This window comes from Capra hircus, chromosome 1 (genome assembly GCF_001704415.2).
Source record: "Capra hircus breed San Clemente chromosome 1, ASM170441v1, whole genome shotgun sequence".
NCBI lineage: Eukaryota > Metazoa > Chordata > Mammalia > Artiodactyla > Bovidae > Capra > Capra hircus.
The window spans coordinates 69,014,596-69,042,023 of NC_030808.1; the positions used below are offsets into that span (position 1 = coordinate 69,014,596).

Consider the following 27,428-nt stretch of genomic DNA (forward strand, 5'->3'; position numbering starts at 1 on the left):
GAAACTGGAACCAACCAAATGCTTATCAATAGAACAGAATTTTTTTTTTCCAAATTACGGTGTGCTCATGTAGAATACCATACAGTACAAGAGCGAATGAAACAGGACTGCCTGTTGCCACACAGATGAATCTCATAAATATCACACAGTCCAAAAGGAAAACCAGATGTGCACAGCATACAGACTGATTCCGCTTCTTTATACTATCCCCTGGGGGAGAGTCATAGAAGAGGACACAGGAGTTCTGGAGGCAATCATGGTAATATTCCATCTTGGCCTGGGGGGCTCAATACCCACGATGTATTTAGTTTGTGAAAAGTCTACGCAATTGTCTGTACGTCTCCAAGTTTAAAAAATCGCCACTGAAAATCTCTAAGGAGGATACACTTTGGAGACAGAGGCCAAATGAAGTAACTAATTTGTAGTTAAGGTACATCTTACAAAAAGGATTTTTTATACACTAAATACACTCAGAATAGCAGGTTGCATACACATTGCAAGAGACACATGGATCTCCCTCCCCAGGTCAACTGACGGCCCTTCAGCCCCCTACCTCCCTTCTCAGGTGCATTTGAGGCAACAAGACTTTGGGCAGAGGAAGGCAGAAGTGCTTCCTGCTCTCCTAGGGCTGATTATCTTTCTTTTTTTTTTCTGCTGAGCATGTAGTGTTACACCTGCATTAGTTAATATACAGTTTTCCCAACACATTAACAGCTTATTGAAAACACTCTCTGCGAAAAATAGTCTCTCCCTTTGCCACCAATTGCCTAAGTGCTTCTACAACTCTAAAAATATTCTCTCTTAAACCCACTTCCTCTTCTCTTGGTAGTGCCAGCCTCCACCGGCAGAGAGGACTGCGAGAGTGCCACTCAGCACACACAGCTCTCCCGCTGCACGTGATCTGCTGTTGTTCAGATGCTCAGCCGTGTCCTACTCTCTGCGACCCCATGGACTATAGCCTGTCAGCCTCCTCTGTCCACAGGATTTCCCAGGCAAGAATGCTGGAGTGGCTTGCCATTTCCTTCTCCAGGGAATCTTCCCAACCCAGGGATCGAGCCTGCCTCTCCTGCATTGCAGGTGGATTCTTTATTGCTGAGCCGCCGGGGAAGCCCTGCTGAATGTGGTTAGTTTTTTTTACAAATCTGTTCTCCCCACTGAGCTGTGAATTCCAAGGACCATAGCATATTTCTCTCTAGGACTGCACATAAACTTTTATTGCATGGATGGATAGAGGGCAAGATGGATATTTTTAACAACAGCTATGCTAGGCAGCTCGGGCTTAGCAGAAGAAAATTTTTGGAAGATGAGGTAAATTAAAATTGTACATTTTAATTGTGAGGAAGTGTGAGGATGAGGCAAAGCAGTTTATCATTAAAGGGCTAGGTAGACTGGAGCTATTTAAATTTCTTAGGCTCAGTCTCATGAAATGCGAAGGCCCCATGGCTCACAAACAAGACATTGGGAAGAAGCATCAGCACTTGCCACCAAGATCTGCTGAAGCTACCGCCTGGGAGAATTAACGGGGAATCTGGCGGAGGAAGGGGACACTGAGGACTGAACTCCTAGTCGATGCATCGGTAACTGTAGCAGATGGACATGGAATCTTATGTCCTGCTCTGGCCATGACACCCCTAAGCTTTGTGTTCAGATCTAGTGTGTATTATTCTCGATCCTCATGCTGTCTCTGGAATGAGAAACGCTCTAAGATGTTAGTAAGGGTAGGAACTGTGGAGATCACTCACTTCAAACTTCTCATTTTATGGAAGTGGGAACTGAGGCCACTTAGCTGGCAGGGGCAGGCAGGATCGGAACCGGGCCTTCTGGGTCCCCCTGCAGTGCTCTCTGCAGTTACCAGGCTCTCTGCAGTTATACACTTAACTGGAAACTGGCTCTGACCTCGGGGAGTGTGGATGCTTAGGTCGTATCCTGGTTGAGTCAGTCTCCCCTCAAAGCTTATGAGTTTCTGGAGGGTAGCACTGTGTTCTTTTCGGTTTTATCCCCAGGGGGTAGCATGATGCCTGCCACACATTAAGCTGCCTTTGTTTGTTGAATGAAGGAAGGAAGGAAGAAGTGGCCGGGGTACCGGCTACAGCAGAAAACCAAAGCCACGGCCAATGCAGTTGTGATGCACGAAAACGTTATTTGTCACTCCTGAAATTCAATGAACTCCTCCCAAATTTGCCTCTGAATACGATTCCTTATTCCTCACACCCTAGAACGAGTAGACAACGCCAAGAAGTTTAAAGGCTGTTAAATACCCAGGCTAGGTGACATCTGCAATCATTTTACGGCAGGCCAGCTGTGGAGCGGGAAGAGCAGACTATGGCAACAGTGAAAAGAAAGCCATGTGCTCAGTGAGGAGGCCTCTGACGTCACCCTCCACGTGCAGCTCTAGTGGCGTCCAGCACACCCTGTTCTTGCTCATCCTGAACAGGGACCCCCCAGCATTTCTCCCCGAGCTCAACCCTCCCTTTGTCTGTGTGACACAATGCTGGTGTCGCGTGTACACACATGCGTGCATCTAGTGCCCTACCTCCGAGCTCTGGAAGGGAACCTCCCACCAGTACCCACTGTCAGCAAAGCTCCACACCGGGGATCCCTCACAATGAAGAATCCAGCATAGCGAGAAAAAATGTAGCAATCAATGCCCAGAGGTGCAGACTTCCCACCATGAAAGCGGAGAACAACAGACTCGATTCTACAAGCCGTTGCACTAGACACGCCTTCATGCTGCGCCCCCTCCCCGGCCTTGAGTCACACCACTTCGTCCGCTATGCGTGCTCTGCTGCAGTCCCTTCAGGATGTCCCCACAGATGGTGAGCCAGCACTGGGGGAGGCAGGCGTCCACACCACACTTACTCATGCCTTGTGTGACTCACAGGAAATCCACCACAAAGTGCAGAGGCGGGAAGGTGACGCCAAGAAATGCAAACAGTCCAATTAGAGCCATGCCCTGACCCTGACCGGGTAGAGAAGCAGGTGAAAGGATAACCAGAGCCCCTACCACAGGCCAAAGTACGCACATACACATGGGCCCGTGCAGGCTCAAATCCAGGAGACGGGTGGGCGGCTGAGGCCCAGTCCTTACCAGAAAGGACCGCAGCCAATGAATCAGGTGCTAATGAACACTGAACACCGAAGTGCCCCCAACACAGCTTCCACCAGCTAGACTTTGCTCTGAACACCTTGCTGTTTCACATTTCTATATTTAATGTATTTCTTTAAAATTTCCACTGAAGGAAAGAGTAGAAGTAAGGAGTGACCAAGGGTCCCAACTTTTTAGGGTGATTGACACGTTCACTCTGGTGATGATTTTACACGTGTGTACAACTGTCAAAAACTTATCAAAGCATGCACTTTAAATCAGTACAGTGCCTTATAAATTAGTTTGTTAATTACTTCTCAAGAAAGCTGTTTTCGTTTTCCACTGAATTTGAATAGCTGCTTTGGATCGTATTCCAGAAATGCCCATTTTAAAGGGCAGGTTTCACACACTCACTCTGGTGTCACAGAGTCTGGTTTCCTAACATGTTTCCTTACAGACACACCAATCTAACTCAGGGTGCAGCTATAATACTGGATCCATAGAGGTCCTTGGGGGCTCACTCCAGGTTCCAAATGGTGCCCCTGCCTGGAACGGATCTTTTCTCTACTCTGCCGGTTCCTGATTCCTCAGCCACAGAGAGGGCTCCCTGCTCCCCTCCAGACCTCTGCCTCACCCAGGCCCCTGGGTTTCCATTAAGAAGGTGAATTCATCTGTCGTGAGTCCTGCTCAGGTCACTGCACCGTGCCTCAGAGGGAGAGCAGCGTCTCTGAGATTCCACCTGGGGATCCACTACCAAGGCCCCGTGCGCCTGGTCTGCACTGGAGCCTCACACGGTTGTGGATGTGCAGACCGCTCAGTCACACGGAACACTGACTGAGCACAGCGCCTTTTCCAACTCTGGCGAGCACCAGCTGCTAGTCCTACAGAACCGGGTGTCATGATGCCCTTCTTTATTAGACCCATGAGGAGCAGGAGGGCCTGGGCCTTGGACAGCAAACACTTCCAGGGGAGCCCTGGAGCTCTGGCTGCCAGCTACCCAGGATGTCAGAACTCAGGAGCTGACTGAGGATGGAGATGCTGGGAGATGGCTCCTCCTCAGAAGCCCAGGAGAAACCTGCACCCCATGCCGGAGTCCAGGACACAGTCACCCTTCAGCCATCTCTTCCCCAAAGGCTCTGGCCTGGCAAGAGGTAAGCAGTGGTCACTGCATGGTTGAGAGCTGGTCAGCAACAGTCCCCCTGCTAACCCAGGGGTCTTCAAGCCCTAGGACTCCAGCAGGATGGGGCAGTCAGTCCAGGGCATGCCTCTGGCTCTCGCTCTGACCCCGCTGTTCGTGTCCAGAGCTTGAGACCCGGGGTATGACGGTGAGGGGGGCCCTTGGGACAGCGGTGACATGGGGCAGGCCTGGCCCTTCCCTCACACACACCCTGCTCAGACTCCCTCACTACATTACACCTCCACGCACTGCAGGAATCTGAAAACCGCAAAGCGTAGCTATGGAAACCCGGGCTCACTGGGCTCTGTGCTGGCCAATGGACACGATGAAGATTAAAGGTCAGAGATCAGAAAAGAGGATGTTAGTGTGAGAGAAGTGAGCTAGGAAAGGCGAAGGAAGTCCAGTTTCTCTCAACAGGAAGTTCCAAGAATGAGGATCAGAGTATGTATGAGAGAAAGAGGACCCTTAGCTGCACAGAACTGGGGGAGAGGTACGGGGAGGAGGGAAAACCTGCCCCGACTCCTTACTGCCACCCACTCACTGCCTTCAGGAGACTAGGAGAAGGCTGGCACCCTACGCTCCGGGTCCTCTGTAACAAGGGTATTACCTACAGCCCCTGGTCTAGCACAGCAGCATTTTGTAACTCAAAATAAGGCCACCACAGTAGGAAACAAATTCAGCTGGAAAGACAGAGCTCCAAATGTGCATTTGTAAATCATTCATAGGAAAGTAAGATGGTTTTCCTAATACTGTGTGATGCCAGCGCAGTTGATTATATTCCACAGGTCTATTCTACACAATAGAGCCAGCTAAACTACATTTACTCTATGTAGAACTTTGTTTTTAATGGACAGATGCACTCTGAATTCCAACTCGGGAACCACCAGGCCTCATGAGGGGCTGGGTGGGCACTGGAGGCTTCACAGGGAGGGGCACGTACGTGCCAGCACAGGAATCGGGGCTTGTCATTTCCCCGAGGAGAGAAGGTCTGTGTCAAGCACTTTTTGGGAGTTAGGAACAGAGGGAAGGGGGTGGGATGGAGAGAGGTTTGGGAATCGTCGATGACTGGCCTGGGAGGCAGCAGCGCTCCACTAAATCATGTTGTTAAGCATGTACTTATTACTACAGCAGAGTCAGGCTAATGGAGCTACAGTAGCGCAGTATTTAACAGCCCCGCAGGCTCCCTCGAAAAGGACCTAATTAGAGCCTAAGCATGTAGGCAAAAGGACTGTTGTGGACTCTTCTTGGATTCTTCTGACCCATTTTAGTCTGTGGCTCAATGTGGAGCTCCAGGAGCCTGGGGAATTTCAGTCCTGCTGGGAGGCGAGCAGGGTGCGTGCTTCTCACTTCTTGCCACAGGAACACGGTGGCAGGATGGCCCAGGCACCTGGATGGCTGAAGAGCACCTGTACCCACCACCCAAGCGTGGTGCCCTAATGGGGATCAGGGTTACCACAAAGGGAGAAGCCAAGCACATCCCAGGGCCAGACTGTGCCATGTGCTGCTCCACTGGGATCCACTTACGATGTGAGTCCAGGTGGCAGGGGTCAGGGGAGACCAAGGCACAGGCGGGACGCCTTCTCTACCCCGAATCCAAATGGAGGAGGAAGGCGCCAAACTCAAGAGGCAGGAGGCAAGACACAGAACCAAGCGCCCCAGCACAATGGCGCCCTTCCAACCCGAGCCTGCACCAGCTCCTGGAGCCCCAGGAGGAGCGGGTGGGGGTGGGAGAAGAAATCGGTGACTTACGTTATATGCATTGATAATCAGTTGAAGAATATTTTTGGAGTCTCCGTGTAAAATCTCCACTGTTGTTCCAGGTATCAGGGCTGTAAAATTCTTCAGGGAAAAAAAAACAAAGAAAATAAATAAGCCCATTCTGCCTTTCCACCCTGTCAAACAGTGAACACTGCCCTACTGAGCTAGAATGGTCAGGGCCCTCTGCACTGCTTCTGCCGCTCACTGGCACCATAACTCAAGAGAAGCCGCAAGTAAGCACAAGGGAATGGAGCTGTTGCAGTAGGCTGTGGAATCTCGGTTCTCCACGGTCTGAGTGAGAAGGGTCTGACAAGCTGTGTTTCTAAAGTACAATATCAGGCTTCTTCCTGGAGACCCCTCCTCTCTGGCATGTCATGGGAAAATGCTCTGAAATTCCATCCTCTAGTGTCAATATAGGGAGCCCTGCTGGCTCAATGGTAAAGAATCCTCCTGCAATGCAAGAGATGCGGGTTTGATCTCTGGCAGCATTCTTCCCTGCCAGAAGAGCCTGGCAGGCTACAGTCCATGGGTTTGCAAGAGTCGGACACGACTTGGTGACTAAACCACCACCACCACCAGAATCAATATATTCTCAATGTTCTTGTCCTCTCTTCTAGACTACATAGGTATTCCCAGTTGCTGTTCAAAGATGCCCTCAAACTGTCCAGGAAGAGGGAAAGAGGAAACTCTGCCAGTGGTCTCCAAGACAGTCTCTTTTCTTAGCAGGGAACTGAATGGGAATGGTGCCTTCCAAGGAGGTCTGGTATCTCTGGGTGAAGTCCTTGGCAAAGCAAGCAGCCTTGACGTGGCTGCCTTTCTTCTTTCACTGGTACCAAGGCCAGTGTATGTCACTTACTAAAGTGACAGAAACATCTAGAAATAGCCGCCACCCTCAGCCTGCCTTGGACTGGACATGCCTCCTCCCTGAGGTGTACTTGGTTCTAAGCAAGGTTGCCCTAAGCCAAGGTGGGTCTCTTCCCTCCTGAAGCATCTGGAGTATAGTCCGTGCAACCACCTCTCCAAAACTGATCCCTGTAAATGGCCATATCCTATCCTGCTATCTTCACTAAACAAAGCCCAAAAAAATCTTTCTCTTGTTTTCATCTAAAATTGATTCAGACAGAAAGAAGATAAGAACTTAAGAAGATGTAAGTGGCATTTTATCAATGATCTGAGGCAGGTACAGTAGAAACACACCTTCAGACAAAGGTTCTCCGGTGGATATTTAAGAGCAGCAGAGAGAGGGGACTGGGGTTGACTGTTCTAGAGGTGGGGATGAACTTCTCATGACCTCTCATTTCAAAGGATGTCAGAGGTGAGCTGGGCTTCACACCCAACTTACACGAACACTCTGGGAGCAGCTCGCAGGGGAGTTCTAGTGAACGGCAATTTGCCCGTGATTGTGGGGGAGAAGCACATTCATGAGGGGAGAGTAGAGCGTGGCCCGTGGGATGGCTGGGGCAAGTCTTGTAACAGACTCAAGACACTTACTGTTTTCTTTGGAAATCCCTGCCCCAGACTAACCCACTGGTCTCCCACATCCCACACTCTGTGGGAGGGCACACAGACTCTGCACGCAGCCTGTCTACATGTATGCCTAGTTTTCTCTCTGCACGTCTTCCTTTTATACCTTCCTTCCCTATTCCCTGGGTGTTTCCATTTCATCATCTGAAAAACAGGAATTGAGACTGTTTCCCTCATTATCAAATTAGAAACCATATGTTTAACTCGCTTGGTATGCTCTGCTATATGAATGCCTAAGAACTTCCTCAATACCATCATTTTCCACTAGATCAAGACAGAACTATATCCCACCCTCCTTTGGATCTCTGCCCACACAGAGCAGGGTGTTAACACTCCTCATGCGGCCGCCCCCCACTTCACCTGGCCCCACATTCCATTCTCCCATTCATCTCAGAGTCAGCAGGGCCCCCAGATTCAGGCCACCAGCCTCCCTCACTCCCTTCCAGGTGTACCTTATAGAGCATATAGTGGTTTTTCGTCACTGCAAAGATGAGGTTGATGTTGTTCTCTGCCAATTTCTCTCCGAGCAAGGCAAGGGATGGATAGTCCTAGGGCCAAGGCAAAAGTCAAGGTTGTAACATTTCTTGCAAGTAGAGACACTAGCACCTGGCTCCAACGTGCACTCAGTAACTCATCACCTGTGCAGATAATAAGCATCTTCCCCTAGCAGCCCCTTAACAGCCAAGCCCCTTGGGCAGCCCCTTACTGAGAAACTATGTAGGGAAGATTCTCCAGGAAAGGACCCTCTGGCACCCACCAAACCAGACTCACTCCCTCTACCCCTCTCAACCCAGAATGGAGAAGTGATGAGTGGAGGTCTCCCACACTTGGTCTGTGTTTCCATCCCTTCCACAGGAATGCGCAGAGTGGGGAAGCCACAAAAGGGCAGTGACTACGTCCTACCATCAGCACCTGTTTATCTGTCCTCTCTCCCCTAAGACTTTCTTCCTGATCTCCTTGCCCTATTTTCCTTTTCCCATGCCCAATGTTGGGCCTGCCAATGTCCTGCACAGGTTCTGCTCAGTCCTCTCACGGCTCAGAATGGGCAGAAAAGGCTGCTGACATTTGGACAAGTCAGGCTGCGGTGTGGGAAGGGGCACAGAGGGAGGGAGGGAGCGAGAATGCTCCCTGAAGGATGCTGCAAGGCAGCTTAACAAAGTCCTGAAGGATTTTAAGGGCCAATAATGGGTCCAGGAGTCCTCATCAGTGAGGTTCTATAGCTATCAGGTAGTATAGTTAGGAGTTCTTTCTCTGGACTCCATTATTCTTGACCACCTCTTAAAACTGGAGAAACTGGGTTAGTACAGCAAGATTTACAAAGAATTTCTCTCTAGTCAGCCACTCTACCAAATGCACTCTGGAAAGCACATTTGGGAAGGAAGAGGATATTTGGGAAGAAAAAACAAACTTTGTACAGCAAGTGTGAAAAAAAATCTTAATTGTTGGGTCTGGGTGACAGGTAGGTAGAAGTTCATTTACTGGCCTACTGTATGTTTGAAATTCTGCATAAATTCTATTTAACTGCACAACCACAGTGACAGACTACCGGGAGTGGCAAGTCCTTGGGGCTTCTCATCCAGTACAGGACACCTGCCACCTGCCCCCAACACTGGTGGAGCTCAGGGCCTCAGGAAGCCCATTTCTAGAAACCCGGAAGTCTTGTCTTTGCTGGTCTTGCCTCATAACTTCTGTCCTAGTTTTTTTTCCTCTGCGGGAACACAGTCCCCTCTCTCATGTAAAATCGCCTCTTCCCTTTGACATCTATCCTGTCTCACCCACCTCTTCCTTCAACTAAACCTTCCTCGTGTGGGTGCACAACAGCAGAAAGATGAACCAGCTACAGAAATCCTTGAGAAACGCTCTAAGGTAATGATGAGCAGGAGTTCTGGAAGCCCAGTTGGAGGAGATGGAATAGAAACTCAGTCCCAAGAAAGGATGGGGAAGTCAGTGAGCAGAGGTCTGGAGGAAGGTGGCCAAGGCTGGGTGAGGCCGCAGACCAAGGCAGGGTCGCGGGGCGGTGCTGGGGTCCGGCCCTCACCATCTGGTTGGACGCCGTGTACTCGTTGGCCTCGTTCAGGTGACATTGGCCGTCATGCGGCTGCACCAGGCCCCCCAGCTTTCCGTCCAGCGCGATGTGGGGCACGTCGTCCGTGGTGAACACCAGCAAGTGCAGCGCGTCCTTTCGCCAGCCAATCTTCTCCTGAGGGACAGAAGTTGACGGGTTTAAAGGCTTCCTGGCTGCCCTGGGGCATCAGGCGGGGCACTGGCCCTTCCCAGGCGTTGTGGTGCGGATCACAGGTGATCCTCTGTGTGCACAGCTGGGGATCACTCTGCAAGCACTGCAGAACCACAGAGAGCCAGCTGACGGGGGAAGCCAAGGGGCAGAGGTGAATCTCCGTCGTGGGGCCCACCTGTGCCTGGAACCCCTTGCTGCAGGCCACCCTGCCCTCGCTGCTCCCTCTCTACCCGATAGCCACCCCTCCTGGAGGCCTCCCCTTTGAGTCTCCCCTAGTATTCCTTCCACAGAACAGCCTTTAGCCTACCCCAACTTCCCCACACTCCAACACACTCGGCTGGCTGCCATGGTCCAAGATGACCGGTAAGTGACCACTTCAGTTCCCCAATTAAGACACAAATCACTCAGAACAGAGCACCCAAACGATCAACAGACGGATCTGTCTTTGGAGAATTTGATAAAATCTGCCATCTTTCTGGTAGATGTAAACTACTTCAATCATTAATTGAATCACTCCAGTGATTAAGGTCAATCAGATAACCTTTCTTCTCCCTTTAACTGCTTCACTGTATGGAATATGTCCACTCTTCAGACAGTAGCATGGCTCAATACAGGCTATACTGTCACAGAAGGGCTCTACTTTAAATCTTTAACCTCTGTGGCCCTGACACTATACAAATCACTCCTAATCATTACAGTTAGGAGCAGCTAGATCCTGATACAGGGCAATAAAATCTGGGATTGGAGTGCTTCCATACCAGTAGTGAAAGAAAATACATGGGTAGCAGGATGAACACAGAAAGGATTTAAACTCTGCTGAGTTATCTGCACACGGACACTGGACACTGAAATGGACCAGATTCACAGACTTCACAAGTTAAAAGTTACCACCTTATGGCAGATGAGGGGGTGAGGGTATCATCCTTTCTTATCACCAAAATGATGGACAAAACAGCCTTTAAGAGCTGTGACATTTTCTTATTCACTCGAAAAGCAGCATGGAAATAAGTCACAAAAAGAGTAACACAGGGAAGAAAAGGTGGTTTGAAAGGAAGCCAGAGAGGACTGAAAGCCAGGATACCAGCTGTGAGCAAGGAATCCACCTCTGGGGAATCAGTTTCCCAGATGCTCAACATTCAGCCAACAAACAATTACTGACCTCTGACCTCGCACAGGCTCCATGGAAGGCACTGGGTCTATGAAATCATCTGTTTCGGACCCCAAAAAGCTTGCAGTCAAGCAGAAATACAACTTCAACATATCAGGATAAGTGTGCTAAAGAAGGTAAATACACTCTCAATAGAAACTGGGGAAGGAAGCGAGAAAGTCTTCCCAGGGTAGAGGAAACATGAACTGAGCTAAAGGTCAGGACCCTTCCAGGAAGCTGGAAGAAGACATGAGGGGGCAGGCAGAAGCTGGGGACGGGGAGGTGTCCTAGGCACTAGTAAAGGCTCAATAAGAAGGCCAGGCACAGAGGACAGAATCTCCTCTGTCCATGGAATAATGGTCAGGCAAGAATAATGGAGCGGGTTGCCATTCCTTTCTCTAGGGAATCTTCCCAACTCGGAGATCAACCCCGGGTCTCCTGCCTTGCCCGCAGACTCTTAACCGTCTAAGCAACCAGGAAGCCGAGTAAAGGCACAATGAGGAGGCCGGGCACATTTTCAAAACCCCGAGGAAGAAACCTAGAAAGTCACCTATGGCAATGGAATTCTAAGTTGTGACAAATCTAATTTAAGGGATTAGAAGTGGAGAGGAGTGGGTCCCCTTGGTGGCAAGACTGAGAATATGTTAGGAGGGCCAATAACTGGCATATATGGGAACTCAACAATGAAAACGCAAACAACTTTGAAAAAACAACAACAAAGTTGTGGAATTCATTCAATCAGGCCAAGGCTACAGTAATTGAGACAGTGTGCTACTGAGAAAAGCAAAGACACATGGACCAGTGGAACACAACAGAGACCAGAAATAGACCCACACACATACGGTCGATTTAATGGAATAATTGGACATCTATTTGAAAAAAACATGAAGCTTAACCCATACCTCTCACTATGTACAAAAATGAACTCAAAGAGGATCATAGACCTAAAACTATAATGTGTCCAAAGGAAAGAAAGGAGAAAAAGCTTTATAATCTTGGTTTGTAATCTTGGTATAAGCAAGACTTCTTAAATGATTCACAGGACAAAAATCTGGTGAATTGGACTTCACCAAAATTAAAACCATCTTCTCTTTGAAAGTTATCATTAAGAAAAAAGAAATGACAAGGCATGATTGGGAGAAAATGTTTGGCAAAAAATAAAAATCTGATAAAGGACTTGTACTCAGAATGTACAAAGCACTTTTGTAGGTTGGTAACAACACAAACAACTGAATTTTTAAAAACAGAAACTTGAATAGGCACTTTACTGAAGAAGAGGTATGGATGGAAACAAGCACACAAAAGGATCCTCAACATTAGTCATTAAGGAGGTGCACATTAAATTCACAATGAGATGCCACCAGATAGCTATGCCAAAAAAAAACAGAGCCCCGAACATAGCAAGCGCTGGAAAGAATGTGGAACAACTAGACCTCTCATAAATTGCTAGTGAAAATACAAAATGTTTTGGCAACTTTGGAAAACAGTTTGGCATATTCCTATAAAGTTAAATACACACTGACCATCAATTCAGCAATCTCACTCTTTGGTATTTATCCAAGAGAAATGAAAACTTTTGCTCACATAAAAACTACTATGCAAATATTTATATAGCAGCTATTCATGATCACCAAAATTTAGAAACAATCCAAAGGTCCATCAAGTGGTGAATACATAGACATACCATCATACATCTCTAGATGGAATACTATTCAGCAATAAAAAGGGACAAACTGCAGATACACCCAACTCAGAGGAACCTCCAAAGCTCCAGATTTAAGTGGAAAAAGCCTAAAAAAAAACCCCTCAAACGACAACTTACTGCCTAACTTCATTCAGAAGACATTCATGGAAAGACAAATATATAGGGACAGAAAACAGATCAGTGATGGCCAAAGGCTGAGGGCAAAGAAAGGAGTCAACAACAGACACCACCAGAAAACTTCCTCAGGTGAAAGAAATCATCTACATCTCTTTTTTCATCAATATTTTTTCTTCATCTATATCTTAATTCTTAATTTCATCATCTATATCTTAAAGTCTTATTTAAGACTTTATACATATAAAAGGGTGAATTTTACTCTATGTAAATTATCCCTCAATATACCTGACTTGAAAAAACCCTTGAAGAAGTACACATCTTTTGACTCAATGACTCTCCTTCAGGAGACCATCTGCAAGAAGTATTCTGAAACACACATAGCAGTATTCTTACTAACAGTGACAAAACAGGAACCAGGTGGAGACCCTACTACTCGGGAACAGTTAAGGCAACTGAGATCTCTCCTCACTGCCACTAGACACTGTGTTCATAAAAAGTATGAAACTGTAAACATTTAAAACAGTGAAAAAGAATACAGTACTGTAATTAGAGTGTGATTAAATTTGGCCTTGGAGTACAGAATGAAGCAGGACAAAGGCTAATGGCGTTCTGCAAAGAGAACACACTGGTCATAGCAAACACCCTCTTCCAACAACACAAGAGAGGCCTCTACATGTGGACATCACCAGACAGTCGACACCAAAATCAGACTGATTATACTCCTTTCACCCAAAGATGGAGAAGCTCTATACAGTGAGCAAAAACAAGACTGGGAGCTGACTGTGGCTCAGATCATGAACTCCTTATTGCCAGATTCAGACTGAAATTGAAGAAAGTGGAGAAAACCACTAGACCATTCAGGTATGACCTAAGTCATATCCCTTATGACTATACAGTGGAAGTGAGAAATAGACTTAAGGGACTAGATCTGATAGACAGAATGCCTGATAAACTATGGACAGAGGTTCGTGACATTGTACAGGAGACAGGAATCAAGACCATCTCCAAGAAAAAGAAATGCTAAAAAGCAAAATGGCTGTCTGAGGAGGCCTTACAAATAGCTGTGAAAAGAAGGGAAGTGAAAAGCAAAGGAGAAAAGGAAAGATATACCTATTTGAATGCAGAGTTCCAAAGAATAGCAAGAAGAGATAAGAAAGCCTTCCTCAGCGATCAATGCAAAGAAATAGAGGAAAACAACAGAATGGGAAAGACTATAGATCTCTTCAAGAAAATTAGAGATACCAAGGGAACATTTCATGCAAAGATGGGCTCGATAAAGAACAGAAATGGTAGGGACCTAACAGAAGCAGAAGATATTAAGAAGAGGTGGCAAGAATACACAGAAGAACTATACACAAAAGATCTTCACAACGCAAATAATCACGATGGTGTGATCACTCACCTAAAGCCAGACATCCTGGAATGTGAAGTCAAGTAGGCCTTAGGAAGCATCACTACAAACAAAGCTAGTGGAGGTGATGGAATTCCACTTGAGCTATTTCAAATCCGAAAGATGATGCTGTGAAAGTGCTGCACTCAATATGCCAGCAAATTTGGAAAACTCTGCAGTGGCCACAGAACTGGAAAAGGTCAGTTTTCATTCCAATCCCAAAGAAAGGCAATGCCAAGGAATGGGCAAACTACTGCACAATCGCATTCATCTCACACGCTAGTAAAGTGATGCTCAAAATTCTCCAAGCCAGGCTTCAGCAATACGTGAACCATGAACTTCCAGATGTTCAAGCTGGTTTTAGAAAATGCAGAGGAACCAGAGATCAAATTGCCAACATCCGCTGCTGCTGCTAAGTCGCTTTGGTCTTGTCTGACTCTATGCGACCCCATAACGGCAGCCCACCAGGCTCCCCTGTCCCTGGGATTCTTCAGGCAAGAACACTGGGGTGGGTTGCCATTTTCTTCTCCAATGCATGAAAGTGAAAAGTGAAAGTGAAGTCGCTTAGCTGTGTCCAACTCTTTGCAATCCCATGGACTGCAGCCTACCAGGCTCCTCCGTCCATGGGACTTTTCAGGCAAGAGTACTGGAGTGGGTTGCCATTGCCTTCTCTGGCAACACCTGCTGGATCACTGAAAAAGCAAGAGAGTTCCAGAAAAACATCTATTTCTGCTTTATTGACTATGCCACAGCCTTTGACTGTGTGGATCACAATAAACTGTGGAAAATTCTGAGAGAGATGGGAATACCAGACCACCTGACCTGCCTCTTGTGAAACCTGTATGCAGGTCAGGAAGCAAGTTAGAACTGGACATGGAACAACAGACTGGTTCCAAATAGTAAAAGGAGTATGTCAAGGCTGTATATTGTCACTCTGCTTATTTAACTTATATGCAGAGTACATCATGAGAAATGCTGGGCTGGAAGAAGCACAAGCTGGAATCAAGATTGCCAGGAGAACTATCAATAACCTCAGATATGCAGATGACACCACCCTTATGGCAGAAAGTGAAGAAGAACTAAAGAGCCTCTTGATGAAAGTCAAAGAGGAGAGTGAAAAAGTTGGCTTAAAGCTCAACATTCAGAAAACTAAGATCATGGCATCTGGTCCCATCACTTCATGGGAAATAGATGGGGAAACAGTAGAAATAGTAGCTGACTTTATTCTTCTGGGCTCCAAAATCACTGCAGATGGTGATTGCAGCCATAAAATTAAAAGACGCTTACTCCTTGGAAGTTATGACCAACCTAGACAGCACATTAAAAAGCAGAGACATTACTTTGTCAACAAAGGCCCATCTAGTCAAGGCTATGGTTTTTCCAGCAGTCATGTATGGATGTGAGAGTTGGACTATAAAGAAAGCTGAGTCCTGAAGAATTGATGCTTTTGAAGTGTGGTGTTGGAGAAGACTCTTGAGAGTCCCTTGGACTGCATGGAGATCCAACCAGTCCATCCTAAAGGAGATCAGTCCTGGGTGTTCATTGGAAGGACTGATGTTGAAGCTGAAATTCCAATACTTTGGCCACCTGATGCAAAGAGCTGACTCATTGGAAAAGATCCTTATGCTGGGGAAAAGACTGGGGGCAGGAGGAGAAAGGGACAACAGAGGATGAGATGGCTGGATGGCATCACCGACTCGATGGACATGGGTTTGGGTAGACTCCGGGAGTTGGTGATGGACAGGGAGGCCTGGTGTGCTGCGGTCAAGGGGTTGCAAAGAGTCGGACATGACTGGGCAACTGAACTGAACTGAAAAAACCACATAAGAAAGAAGCATCACTTTCTATTAAAAAGAGAAGAGACTGAAACCAAATACACCACAATATCACTGGGGTTAAGATTAGAGGCAGTAATCTTCCCATTTTCCCCTCAAACTATCTTTAATATCCAAGTGCTACTTTAAAAGACTTGAATGTGGGCTCTGTCATTTGCCTCCCTTCCTTCTACACCAGCATCTCAAGCGGCATGTAGAAACCTACAGGAGAGTGACAACAAGCAGTCAGAATAATGTGAAACTTGGGAGCTTGAAGGTGGGCACGGGAGGTTTTTGCCATCAGCAATTACCTTTGTAGATCTGACCACATTATTTAACCCTCTACATTTTTTCATGTTAGTAAGAAGGAATAACAATACTTAAAGTTTATTGATCACCTCCACTGTTCCATTCCATCCTCACTGCAACTTTTATGAAGGAGGTAACATTTTCATCTTGCAGATGAGGATACTGGTGTTCACAGACATTAAGAAACCAACCCAAGGTCGCTGAACCAGGAAGGACCCCAGAAGTCACACTCAGATATCTGCCTCTAGACACACAGCTGAACTGTCCAGTCACACAGGGCGAGGGGAGGGTGTGTGATAACTGCAGTAATTCAAAGCGCATGGCTGGCTCTCAATTAATGATTGCTGGGTCCAAGATAAATGTTCGTTGAATTGGAAAATTGCATCTGAAACAGAAATAGTTCCACAAATGAAGAATAGTGTAGCATAATAATATTAATTCTGTCTTCTCTGAAGTGGACTCTTACTGTGTAAGCGATATTAACAAAATTGGCCAAGAGGTCGGGCTGTGGAGAATGACATGCTTATTCATTCACCCAGGCTTTGGGGCTGGGAGATTATACAAGCGCTGACTCCAAAGAGAATTTACAATAGAAATAATTTTCCCACTGTCTGCCTGGACTATTTTGAAGACTTAAGCTTTGTATCCACATTTAGGACAGAGAGCAGTATTGGGAAAGCGGATTTTTTTTTAAGGGAATAACTATAATACACAATGGAGTGTGGCATGGGGGCCAGTGTATGAAAGTGTTGGCACAGGCAAGGCTGAGTTCAAGTCTTTGCTTTTTGAGACACTAAGTCAGTCACGTCGTCTCTCTAAGCCTCAGTTTCTTTATCCGTAAAATGAAAATAATCCTATTTTGCAGGGTGGATGCTAGGTTAACAAGTATTTAGTACATATGATGGACTTAAAAAAGGATCTATGGTTATTACTCTCAGACTAGTAATAACTTTTACATCTATTCTCCTTTTACTGCTTAATGTTTGAGGCTCCACAGTTGCCACAGGGACAGTGAAGAATTGCAAACCAGGAAGTTTAAGAGCTTTCTGTTAATTAAAGCCACTGATATCCTACCACACACCTAATGGCTAAATATTAAAAAGACTGGCCATATCAAATGCTGAGGGAGAAAATGTAACCAGCATACACTGCTGATAGGGATGTAAAGTGATACACGCACTCTGGAAAACAGTTTGATAGTTTCTTAAAAAGTTAAACATCTTCCATATGACCCAGCCACTTCAGTCCAAAGGATTGACCCATGAGAAATAAAAGTGTCAGTTCAGTTGCTCAGTCGTGTCCAACTGTTTGCAACCCCATGGACTGCAGCACGCCAGGCCTCCCTGTCCATCACCAACTCCTGGAGTTCACTCAAATTCATGTCCACCAAGTTGGTGATGCCATCCAACCATCTCATCCTCTGTCATCCCCTTCTCCTCCTGCCCTCAATCTTTCCCAGCACCAGGGTCTTTTCAAATGAGCCAGCTCTTCGCATCAGGTGGCCAAAGTATTGGAGTTTCAGCTTTAGCATCAGTCCTTTCAATAAATATTCAGGACTGATCTCCTTTAGGATGGACTGGTTGGATCTCCTTGCAGTCCAAGGGACTCTCGAGAGTCTTCTCCAACACTACAGTTCAAAAGCATCAATTCTTTGGTGCTCAGCTTTCTTTACAGTCTAACTCTCACATCCATACATGACTACTGGAAGAACCATAGCTTTGACTAGACAGAACTTTGTTGGCAAAGTAACATCTCTGCTTTTCAATATGCTGTCTAGGTTGCTCATAACTTTCCTTCCAAGGAGCAAGCGTCTTTTAATTTTATGGCTGCAGTCACCATCTGCAGTGGTTTTGGAGCCGCCCAAAATAAAGTCTGTCACTGTTTCCATTGTTTCCCCACCTATTTGCCATGAAGTGATGGGATGAGATGCCATGATCTTAGTTTTCCGAACGCTGAGTTTTAAGCCAACTTTTTCACTTTCATCAAGAGGCTCTTTAGTTCTTCACTTTCTGCCATAAGGGTGGTGTCATCTGTGTATCTGAGATTATTACTATTTCTCCCAGCAATCTTGATTTCAGCTTATGCTTCATCCAGCCCAGCATTTCCCATGATGTACTCTGCATATAAGTTAAATAAGCAGGGTGACAATATACAACCTTGACATACTCCTTTCCCTATTTGGAGCCAGTCTGTTGTTCCATGTCCAGTTCTAACTGTTGTTTCTTGATCTGCATACAGATTGCTCAGGAGGCAGGTCAGGTGGTCTGGTATTCCCATCTCTTTCAGAATTTTCCACAATTTGTGGTGATCCACACAGTCAAAGGCTTTGGCATAGTCAATAAAGCAGAAATAGATGTTTTCCTGGAACTCGCTTGCTTTTTCGATGATCCAGAGGATGTTGGCAATTTGATCTCTGGTTCCTCTGCCTTTTCTAAATCCATTTTGAACATCTGCAAGTTCACAGTTCACGGAATGTTGAAGACTGGATTGGAGAATTTTGAGCATTACTTTGCCAGGGTGTGAGATGAGTGCAATTGTGCGGTAGTTTAAGCATTCTTTGGCATTGCCTTTCTTTGGGATTGGAATGAAAACTGACCTTTTCCAGTCCTGTGGCCACTGCTGAGTTTTCCAAATTTGCTGGCATGCTGAATGCAGTACTTTCACAGCATCATCTTTTAGGATTTGAAATAGCTCAACTGGAATGCCATCACCCCCACTAGCTTTGTTCGCAGTGATGCTTCCTAAGGCCCACTTGACTTTGCATTCCAGGATGTCTTGCTCTAGGTGAGTGATCACACCAGCGTGGCTATAGGTCCACACAAAGACTTGAGCACATTTACATTATAGCTGCTCCATTTATAATAGGCAAAAACTACCAAATATCAAAAACAACCCAGATATCCATCAGTGGTGGATGGACAAACTGTGGTGTATCTATACAGTGGAATACTACTCTGTAACAAAAAGAAGGAATGGAGACACTCAACAGCATAGATGAATCTCAAAACAATGGTTCTGAAATAAACCAGGACAAATAAAAATAAAAAAAGAGTATATCCTGGATTCATAAAATTTTAACAAATGCAAACTCAAATGTAGTGATAGAAAGCAAAGTAGTGAGGGCCCGGGGAAAGAGGGCAGGGGATGCAGGAGGGAGAAATGACAAAAGAGCAAAAGTACTCGCGGGAGGAGGATATGTGTTCATCACCGGGACTGTAGTGCATATATATCTCATGGGTACGTATAAAGGCCAAAACTGGTCAAATTGTACACTTTCAATACATGTAATTTATTATACTAGGGGCTTCCCAGGTGGCTCAGTGGTAAAGAATCCGCCTGCCAATGCAGAAGACACAAGAGACATGAGTTCAATCCCTGGGTCAGGAAGATCCCCTGGAGGAGAAAACGGCAACCCACTCCATTATTCTTGCCTGGAAAAATCCCACGGACAGAGAAGCCTGGCAGACTACAGTCCACGAGGTTGCAAAGAGTCGGACACGACTGAGCAGGCACTTGATGGATATATAATAAATTTAAGTGTGCAAGCTCAGTTGTGTCCAACTCTTTTGAGCCCGTGGACTGTAGCCTGCCAGGCTCCTCTGTCCATGGGATCTTTCAAGCAAGAACACAGGAGTGGGTTGCCATTTCCTCCTCCAGGGGATCTTCCTGACCCAGAGATCGAACTCACATCTCATGTGTCTTCTGCACTGGTAGATGAGCCACCTGGAAAGCCCATACATCCATCACACCACAATATTTTTCTTTTTTGAAAAAGAAGGCTTAGTTTGCTCGGAAATTCATTCAAATACAGAAATTTAGATGACGAGACTCGATGTCAGTACCGCGCTGGGAACACGAGTTGTGAGTATTCCTTGGTCTGGTGGCAGTGTCTGCAGAAGCAGGTGGGTGCGTGGGCTCCAATGAATGGATGAGCAGCAAATCTTGGTTCATGCCCACACCTTCCCTCAGCTTGTCTCTGTGACCTTGGGCAAGGTACTTTATCTTTCCCAGTCCCAGCTTCTCAGCTATAAGATGGAGGTAATAATAGTATTGATAGAATAGGGCTGAGAGGACTAAAAGAAAATCCACACACAAGGAGCAATCAGTTCAGTACCCGCATGCTGTAAATAAAGAAGAACTGACAGTGACTGTCCTTGGTATTTCCATGAGGCTGAAAATCTGTGCCTCAAATCCAGAAATGCACAATCTTGGTTTTGGATTGTAGGGATGTGATGTTTATCTCCTTTTGGCCCTCTGCATTTTCTAAATTTTTAGATTGAACATATTCTGTTTTTTATACAAAACTATTTTAAGAGGGGGAAAAAAAAGATTTATTTGTTTAGCTAAACTTTTCTCCAAGTCTCTGGGTAAAAACAAGATTTTTAAAAGCCAATCTCCTCCAACATGATAGAGGTCTGCCCTCAGATGAAAATGTCAGGGGTGGGCGGGACGGAAATACACTGGACTCAGAAGTCAGAAACTCAGTATCTGGCCAAGACTGCAGCTCACGTGCCTTCTCTTTGGTCAAGTCTGCATCAAAGCCGCACAAGGTCTGTTCTAGCCTCCCAACTCCCAGCTCCCATGCACTCAGGAGGAGCATCCAGGGAAGATGGAACAGGACTCGTTTACTCCAGGCACTCAGAGTCTGCTTCCACAGCTCAAGGATGTCGCTCCATCATAAATAAACAGGGCATCCTCCTGGTTTCTTTTCTGGTCTGACTGCTCTAAAAGGTAGGAGTGCTCTCCCTCCCCTAGGAAATGCAGCTCCCAAATTCCACCCTCTCTGGGCACTGTTCCATTAGTCAATTTCCTTTGCTTCCTTCCTTGTGCCTAAAAATATGCTCATGACCCACTTACAATAAATACCCTGCTTTTGACCCAGCATCTCTCATCCCCTGTCTCTAAGACTAGCAGACAGGTTGCCTCCACTTCCTCTCCCCAATTCTGTATAACCCAGTCTCCTCACATGCCCCTACTCCCTCTTTCACAGATGGTTCTAGCTGCTCCCCTGTGGTTCTCTGCCCTGGCTGCACTTGAGGGTATGCTAATGATGCTAACGCCCAGCGGCTCTCCTGCGACCTGTAGGCCAGCCACCAGGTTCCACCTCCCAGGTGAGACTCCAGTGCAGCCAAGGTGGAGAACCCCATGCTGAGGTCCTGTCGCCAACCCCACAGCGACCCTCTCATCTGTTCTCTCGCCTCTCTGCTGCCAACTAGGGCCTCCCTCAAGCTCTCCTGCCCTTGGTGTCCTGGACATTACACTGTCCAGTGCCCCATTCCCCTCCGGCTGCTTGCAGATTCCACTTCCTCTCCAGGCACTGGATGAGGGCAAAGGTAACACTGTCCTCTGAGGAGATTTACCCAAGTTCTGTACATCTGCTTGAACAGCACACAATTACGTCACTCCCCAACCCCCGCCCGCCACCAACCTCCTTCTGGAGTTTCAGTCCCCGGTCTACATCAAATGCCAGATGTGTCTGCCATCCCCTAAAACTCAACTTCTCCAAAGTTGAGGCACCTTCTTCCCCATTTCTGACAAAGGGACCATCAAATGTCTTATCTAGAAAACTTAGAGGTGTCTCTTTCATCCTACCTTCCTGGTCCCCCAACAGCACCTGTCCAGTCCCGAACTGTCCATTCTGTCTTATAATCCATTCCCATGACCTGCGTTGAGCCAGAGCCTCTGGGCAGTGCAGCATGTCACCCTCTTTTTCCTAAGCCCACGCTGTGTGAGAAGCCCAGGTCCCAGGCCCACCCCTCTCCCGGCCACCAGCATGCATCCTGCCCCCCGAGGGTGACGTATTCTGTGACTCACGTTTACTGCAGCTGTTCCACGTGAGTCACACATGTGCACAGGAGACCATGCTATGTGAAAAGCAGCAATCCACAGACTCCAGACACACGTGACAAGAGTCATGAGTTGGGGGCACCTGTCACCAAGCCCAGAATCTCTGTCCAGGTCGCAGGAGGCAAACCCTCTGGTTTTCTGGGCACTGAACAGTCTACTCTGTGCTGGGGCTGGAGATGACTTCACCAGTTGGAAGCTCAGTGGAGAAATTACCAACACTCTGCTTTGTCCTTAAAAAGCAGCAGCAATCTAGAGCTTAGAGAAGAGACAAAGGGCTATGGGGCCCAAAACAACAAAGAGCATTGCGCCTGGCACACACTTTGTGCTCAGTGAGGAATGAGCCCTAAGTGGACACATGAACAAGATCAGGGCTGTGCAACAAGAAACCTCCCTCACAATGTCTAGGAGTCTTCAATCACATCACTCCCTATTCCACCAACTATTTAATATGCTTTGGAATCCAACAAACATCTTCTTTTAATCATATAAATATGGGAAGCATTAAGGGGCTAATTTAATTGAAAAATGTTGCACCCAATCACCTGTTATACACTGGGATCTGAGAAAACTAATGGGGATAGCAGAAAAATCCCCATTGTACTGGATCCCCCAGTACAAGCTGCAGGAGCGGGGAGGGTGGGCGGCAGCGGGATGGTTACTGGAAGCCCCGGGCAGCCAGGCCTGGAATGGGGGGACCTGGGACCTTGCAATGGTGAAGACGGAGCAGCAGTTCATACAAAGGGGAAGCAGAGTGGAGACGGAACACCCGGTCTCACAGCCTTTGAGAAAATAAATAGAAACTGGATCCTCCCAAGAGTGAAGACCAACTTGCAGGCTTGTTCACCTCCAACATCTGGCTCCAGGGTTGGACTGGGGAAGACATAAGGGCTAGGGAGTAAGGGTGTAGTTTCTCTATCTGATGATATGAAGCTCTGGCCTGTGAGGCTTTGGTTTCTGGGGTTGGAACGAGTCACAAGCAAGGGGCTACGAGGTCTGACAAAGGAGGAAGGGCACTCAAAGGACCAAGAACAGGCTTCCATCCTCCCTGTCCACTTCCAGACTGTCCCTGGGTCCCCTTGATCAGCTGCCCACGTCACCTGGACTTTTGCCCACTGGGCAAGGTGGCTCCATGGGGAAGCCATCGGGAGCGGAAAGCTTTTCCGGGCATTAGCTTCAGGCTAGCTGTGCTTGGCACACAAAACGAGTGTGCAGGCAGAGTTCATACTCACAGTGACTGAATACAAATGTAGCTTAAAAGGGTGCAGTGAGGCCCAAAGGAAACAGGCTAGAAGAGGTCACTACAGAACAGAAGCACCGCTGGGTTACTGGGCAGAAAAGCCACTTCAGAGGAAATACCTAGCACCTGGAGCTGGAAGGACCCTCAGAGGTTGGCTCAACCATGCTCTGCCCCGTACAGGGACCTTTTGTCTGGCACCCCAACCATATGGGCCTGGAGTCCCCATACAGACCCACTGTCACATCTGGCAGCCTGTTCCATGCCAAACAGAGGTCTTTGTTAGACAATTCTCCCTTGCTTTGAACACGAACCTGTTTCTCTGTGGCCACCCAGGTATGTTCCCTGAACAGCCCTCCTCCGTAGTGACGTCTGAGGTCAGGAAACACGCTTCTTCCGGTGGTATCTCTCCTCCTAGCTAACCTTTAACCACTCCTCAGGGGTGTGGTTTCCAACCCTAGCACCACCCACTCACCCTCTCTGTTCTCCAGTATCAATGTCCGTCTTAAACACAGCCCCAGAAGCACATGCAGGTCCTGGGATGTAGCCTGGCTGCAGAGGAAGGAGGGGCTGGGACTGCGAGTGTCTGGGTCTTCTGACAGGCTCACGGAAGCCTGTGAGTCCTGATGCCCACATCCCAATGACCTTCTCACATACAGACCACATCAGAGCATGGCAAGTGTGAGAGGGAGTCTCAGATATGCCCCGTGGGAGGGTGGGGGAGAGTCTGGCACATCAATCTCTAGGAACCCAGCCACAGTACTCTCTCTGGTAGACACAGTTCAATATAGGGGAGGCCTTAGGTCAGGATGCCGTGTAGCTAGCAGTTTCTTCAAGGACAGAAACACCAGCTTAAATCATGGGGTTCTCTGTTCTCAACATGAGCCTATCTGAGTAGAAGCAAAGGTCACTCAAACACCTGGGTCCTCCAGCCAGGTGCTGACACAGCCACGGGCCTCAGCTGTCATGCAAGAGTCACCAGCCACACACTCCCTCACTGCTGGGAAGGACGCACCATCTGAGAAAGTATCTCCACAGTGCTATGTGGGAGAGCCAAACAGCAGAGTCACGGTTCCCAGATGCCGGAAATTATAAATGCAAAAGGGGATGCAGAGTTCCCATCTCACAGATGGGGAAGCCAAGGGCAAAGATGCGCATCACTCCAAGGGCTGGGCTCCGGCAGCGCGCGGACCTTGGCATGGTACTTGAGGTTTCCCTAGCAAACCCAGAGGCTGCTGGAGCCTCCTTATAACTGTTTCTGGTAAACAGGAAGCTCTGCGCTCCAGAGGACAGCAGCATGTGCAGCTGTCTCTCCAGGGACAGACTTGGTCCTGGCTCTTCGCTGGTGAACTGAGTCACACGGGAAACCAAAATGCTTCCTGAGACCAGGACCCGCCCTCTTTGGAAGCACACCTCTCCCACCTCTCTGCTCCTGTGTGGCCACAAAAAGCAGCAGGCTCTCTAAGGTCAAGGTTAAGAATTCTGTCTCTGGAGCTGGCAGAGTGGGTACAATTCCATCTCTGGCTCTGTCATTTCCAATTGTAAGACCTTCTAATGCTACTCAACCTTTCCAGGCTTGTTTTGATCATCAAAATGGGACAATATAATATAGCATCCCTGGTGGCTCAGGTGATAAAAGCATCTGCTTGCAATGCGGGAGACACGGGTTCAATCCCTGGGTCAGGAAGATCCCCTGGAGAAGGAAATGGCAACCCACTCCAGTTCTCTTGCCTGGAAAACTCCATGGATGGAGGAGTCTCATAGGCTGCAGTCCATGGGGTCGCAAAGAGTCGGACACGACTGAGCGACGTCACTTTCACTTTCTTTTCAATGGATTAGGTAAAACAAGCCCCATGAAGTACGTGGCACAGAAGCCTGGCTCTCAGCCAATGGTAATCAATAACACCACCAGCATCACAGCCTCAGGGCCAACACAGGGACGCAAAGAGACAAAGGTGATCCCTTGAAGGGACAGAACACTTAGTTAACCACTGGGTCCCTCAAGCCAGACCTTCGACAGAGTCTGTGCACTCCACCAGCATTTTAGACTGTCGATACAGGCATCTGTCGTCCAACTGGAGAGATGCTCCCAGGGGTGGGAGCTGTGGCTTCATCACCATGTATCTCTCACAGCAGCTAATGGGGCATCCTGCAGACAAGTAAGTGCCCAACAAATTTTGAAAGTCATAACGGAAACACTCTGTGTGTTGACCTTTCAGGCAAGCACAGAGAGAGAATAGATTTGAGGGAGGAAAAGAGGATGGGAAGAAGGCAGACCGGACCAGCCAAGGCGCAGAACCCATAGCAGAGCTGAGCTTGGAGACCAAGGAGCCTCAATTCCAACGATGCACATGAGGAAAAACAAGGCTGGATTCTCCCTGATTCACTTCCCCAATTATGTGGACATTCAAGCCTATTTCTGTCACTTTTTAACAGTAAACATGCTCTCAGTAGTTTGTTCCTCCTGTTTCCATCCATGCTTTGCAATGAAAAATCTTTTTAAAAAATCTGTCTGTGGTTCAACTTACAGGTGAAAATGTTGCATTTCATTCCTCAGGGAAAAGAAATCTCAGACCATGACTGAGGATTTAGACATTCATCTGCAGCCCAAGCCCTAACAACTTGCAGTGGAAGATGTATAATGTAGACTCTTATGGTGAGTCCAACCTGAACTAAAGACAACATTTGCAGTATATGAGGCTGAACTATATGCATTTTCAATTTTTGTAGGAGAAACTATCAATAGTCAAATATCAAATTTCATTGATAGTAAAGTGTCCATGATTTTACACAGTTCTATTTAATGTTTACAAATAGGTTGTTCTATTTCCTTTGAGTGGATCTGCAAGCTCAGATCAAATCTTGGAGGAGAAGGACTTTTTCTCATCTTTAATTTTCTTCACCATACCTGTCACTGAGCACTTACTGGGCACACAATAAACATTCCGAAGTTGGAAAGTATGGTCCAGTAACAGTACTTCTGGTTCTGCTTCAGAGGACCTGTGAAGTATGTGTGAATGACACAGAGCACTTGGGAACCAGGCAGACATGGGCATCCTAAACTTCAGAAGCATAAAGGAACCAGTGAGGACAGAGCACCTCCTTGTCTGCCAAACATTCAAGAAGAAACTGCTGTGTGCAGGCAATGAGCTTGGTGCTGCCGAACCAGGTGGTGTGAAAACAGACGTGGTTCCCTGCCTTCAGGAAGCTGCCAGTCTCACAGTGGAGGCAGACATCACTCAAATAAAAATAACTGTCATTGACATGACCAAGGCCTGGTGCACAGCAACTCCAACTTCTCCAGGAGGATCCGGGAAGGCTTCCTTGACATAAGGCAAGCAAGCAGAGGTCCCAAGTGGGCAGAGAACAAACACTAAAAGAGGGTTCATGGGTGGAGGTGGGAGGGATGCACAGGCACTGGAACACTCTGCATGGTAGGATGCTGGGGACACATTTCATTATATCTGCCCAAACCCACAGAACCACCAAGAAAAACCTTGGGTCAGCTACAGGCCTTGTGAGACAGTGATGTGTCATTCTGCTGGGGGAGGGTGCATATGGGAGGAGGGTATATGGGAACTCTGTACTTCCTGTTCAATTTTACTATGAACAGAGAACTGCTCTTAAAAAAATACAGTCTACTAATTTTTTTCAATTTTTGAAAGAAATGCGAGAATACAGGGGAGGAGTATTCCAAGCAGAGGAACCAGCAGGTGCCAAGGGCCTCCCATGAGCCAGAGTAATGGACGGAAGGTCACTGGGGCTGGAATGCAGAGGCCAGGATGAAGGCTAGGAAGAGCAGTGTCAGGAGGGCCCAAGAATAAACTCTTGTCACTTTCCCCCTTTGCCTCAAATACAGCAAAAATGAGCCCATCATCTGAAACACTGGCATTCCCGCCGGGTATTGAAATACAGCCTCGTTCATTGCAGGGGCCTTCTGATTTTTCCCAGCTTGAGTCCTCCCTGCCATCGTCAGCCAAGGGAGCCAAGGTGTAGGGACAGCTACGCAGGCAACTGAGACATGGGCCTCCCTGGTGGCTCAGTGGTAAAGAAACCGCCTACCAACACAGGGGACACAGGTTTGG

General features: G+C 47.4%; 1 protein-coding gene across 1 annotated transcript in view; it reads right to left on the reverse strand.

The window, feature by feature from the left end:
- The window catches only part of ITGB5 (integrin subunit beta 5), a 112,118-nt gene that overhangs the window by 38,879 nt on the left and 45,811 nt on the right, over positions 1-27,428 (reverse strand). Inside the window, exons 6-8 of the mRNA XM_018045853.1 lie at positions 9,583-9,744; positions 7,997-8,092; positions 6,012-6,101 (exon numbers count right to left, since the gene is read on the reverse strand). Of these exons, the coding sequence (XP_017901342.1) occupies positions 6,012-6,101; positions 7,997-8,092; positions 9,583-9,744 (348 nt within the window). The remainder of the gene's footprint in view (positions 1-6,011; positions 6,102-7,996; positions 8,093-9,582; positions 9,745-27,428) is intronic.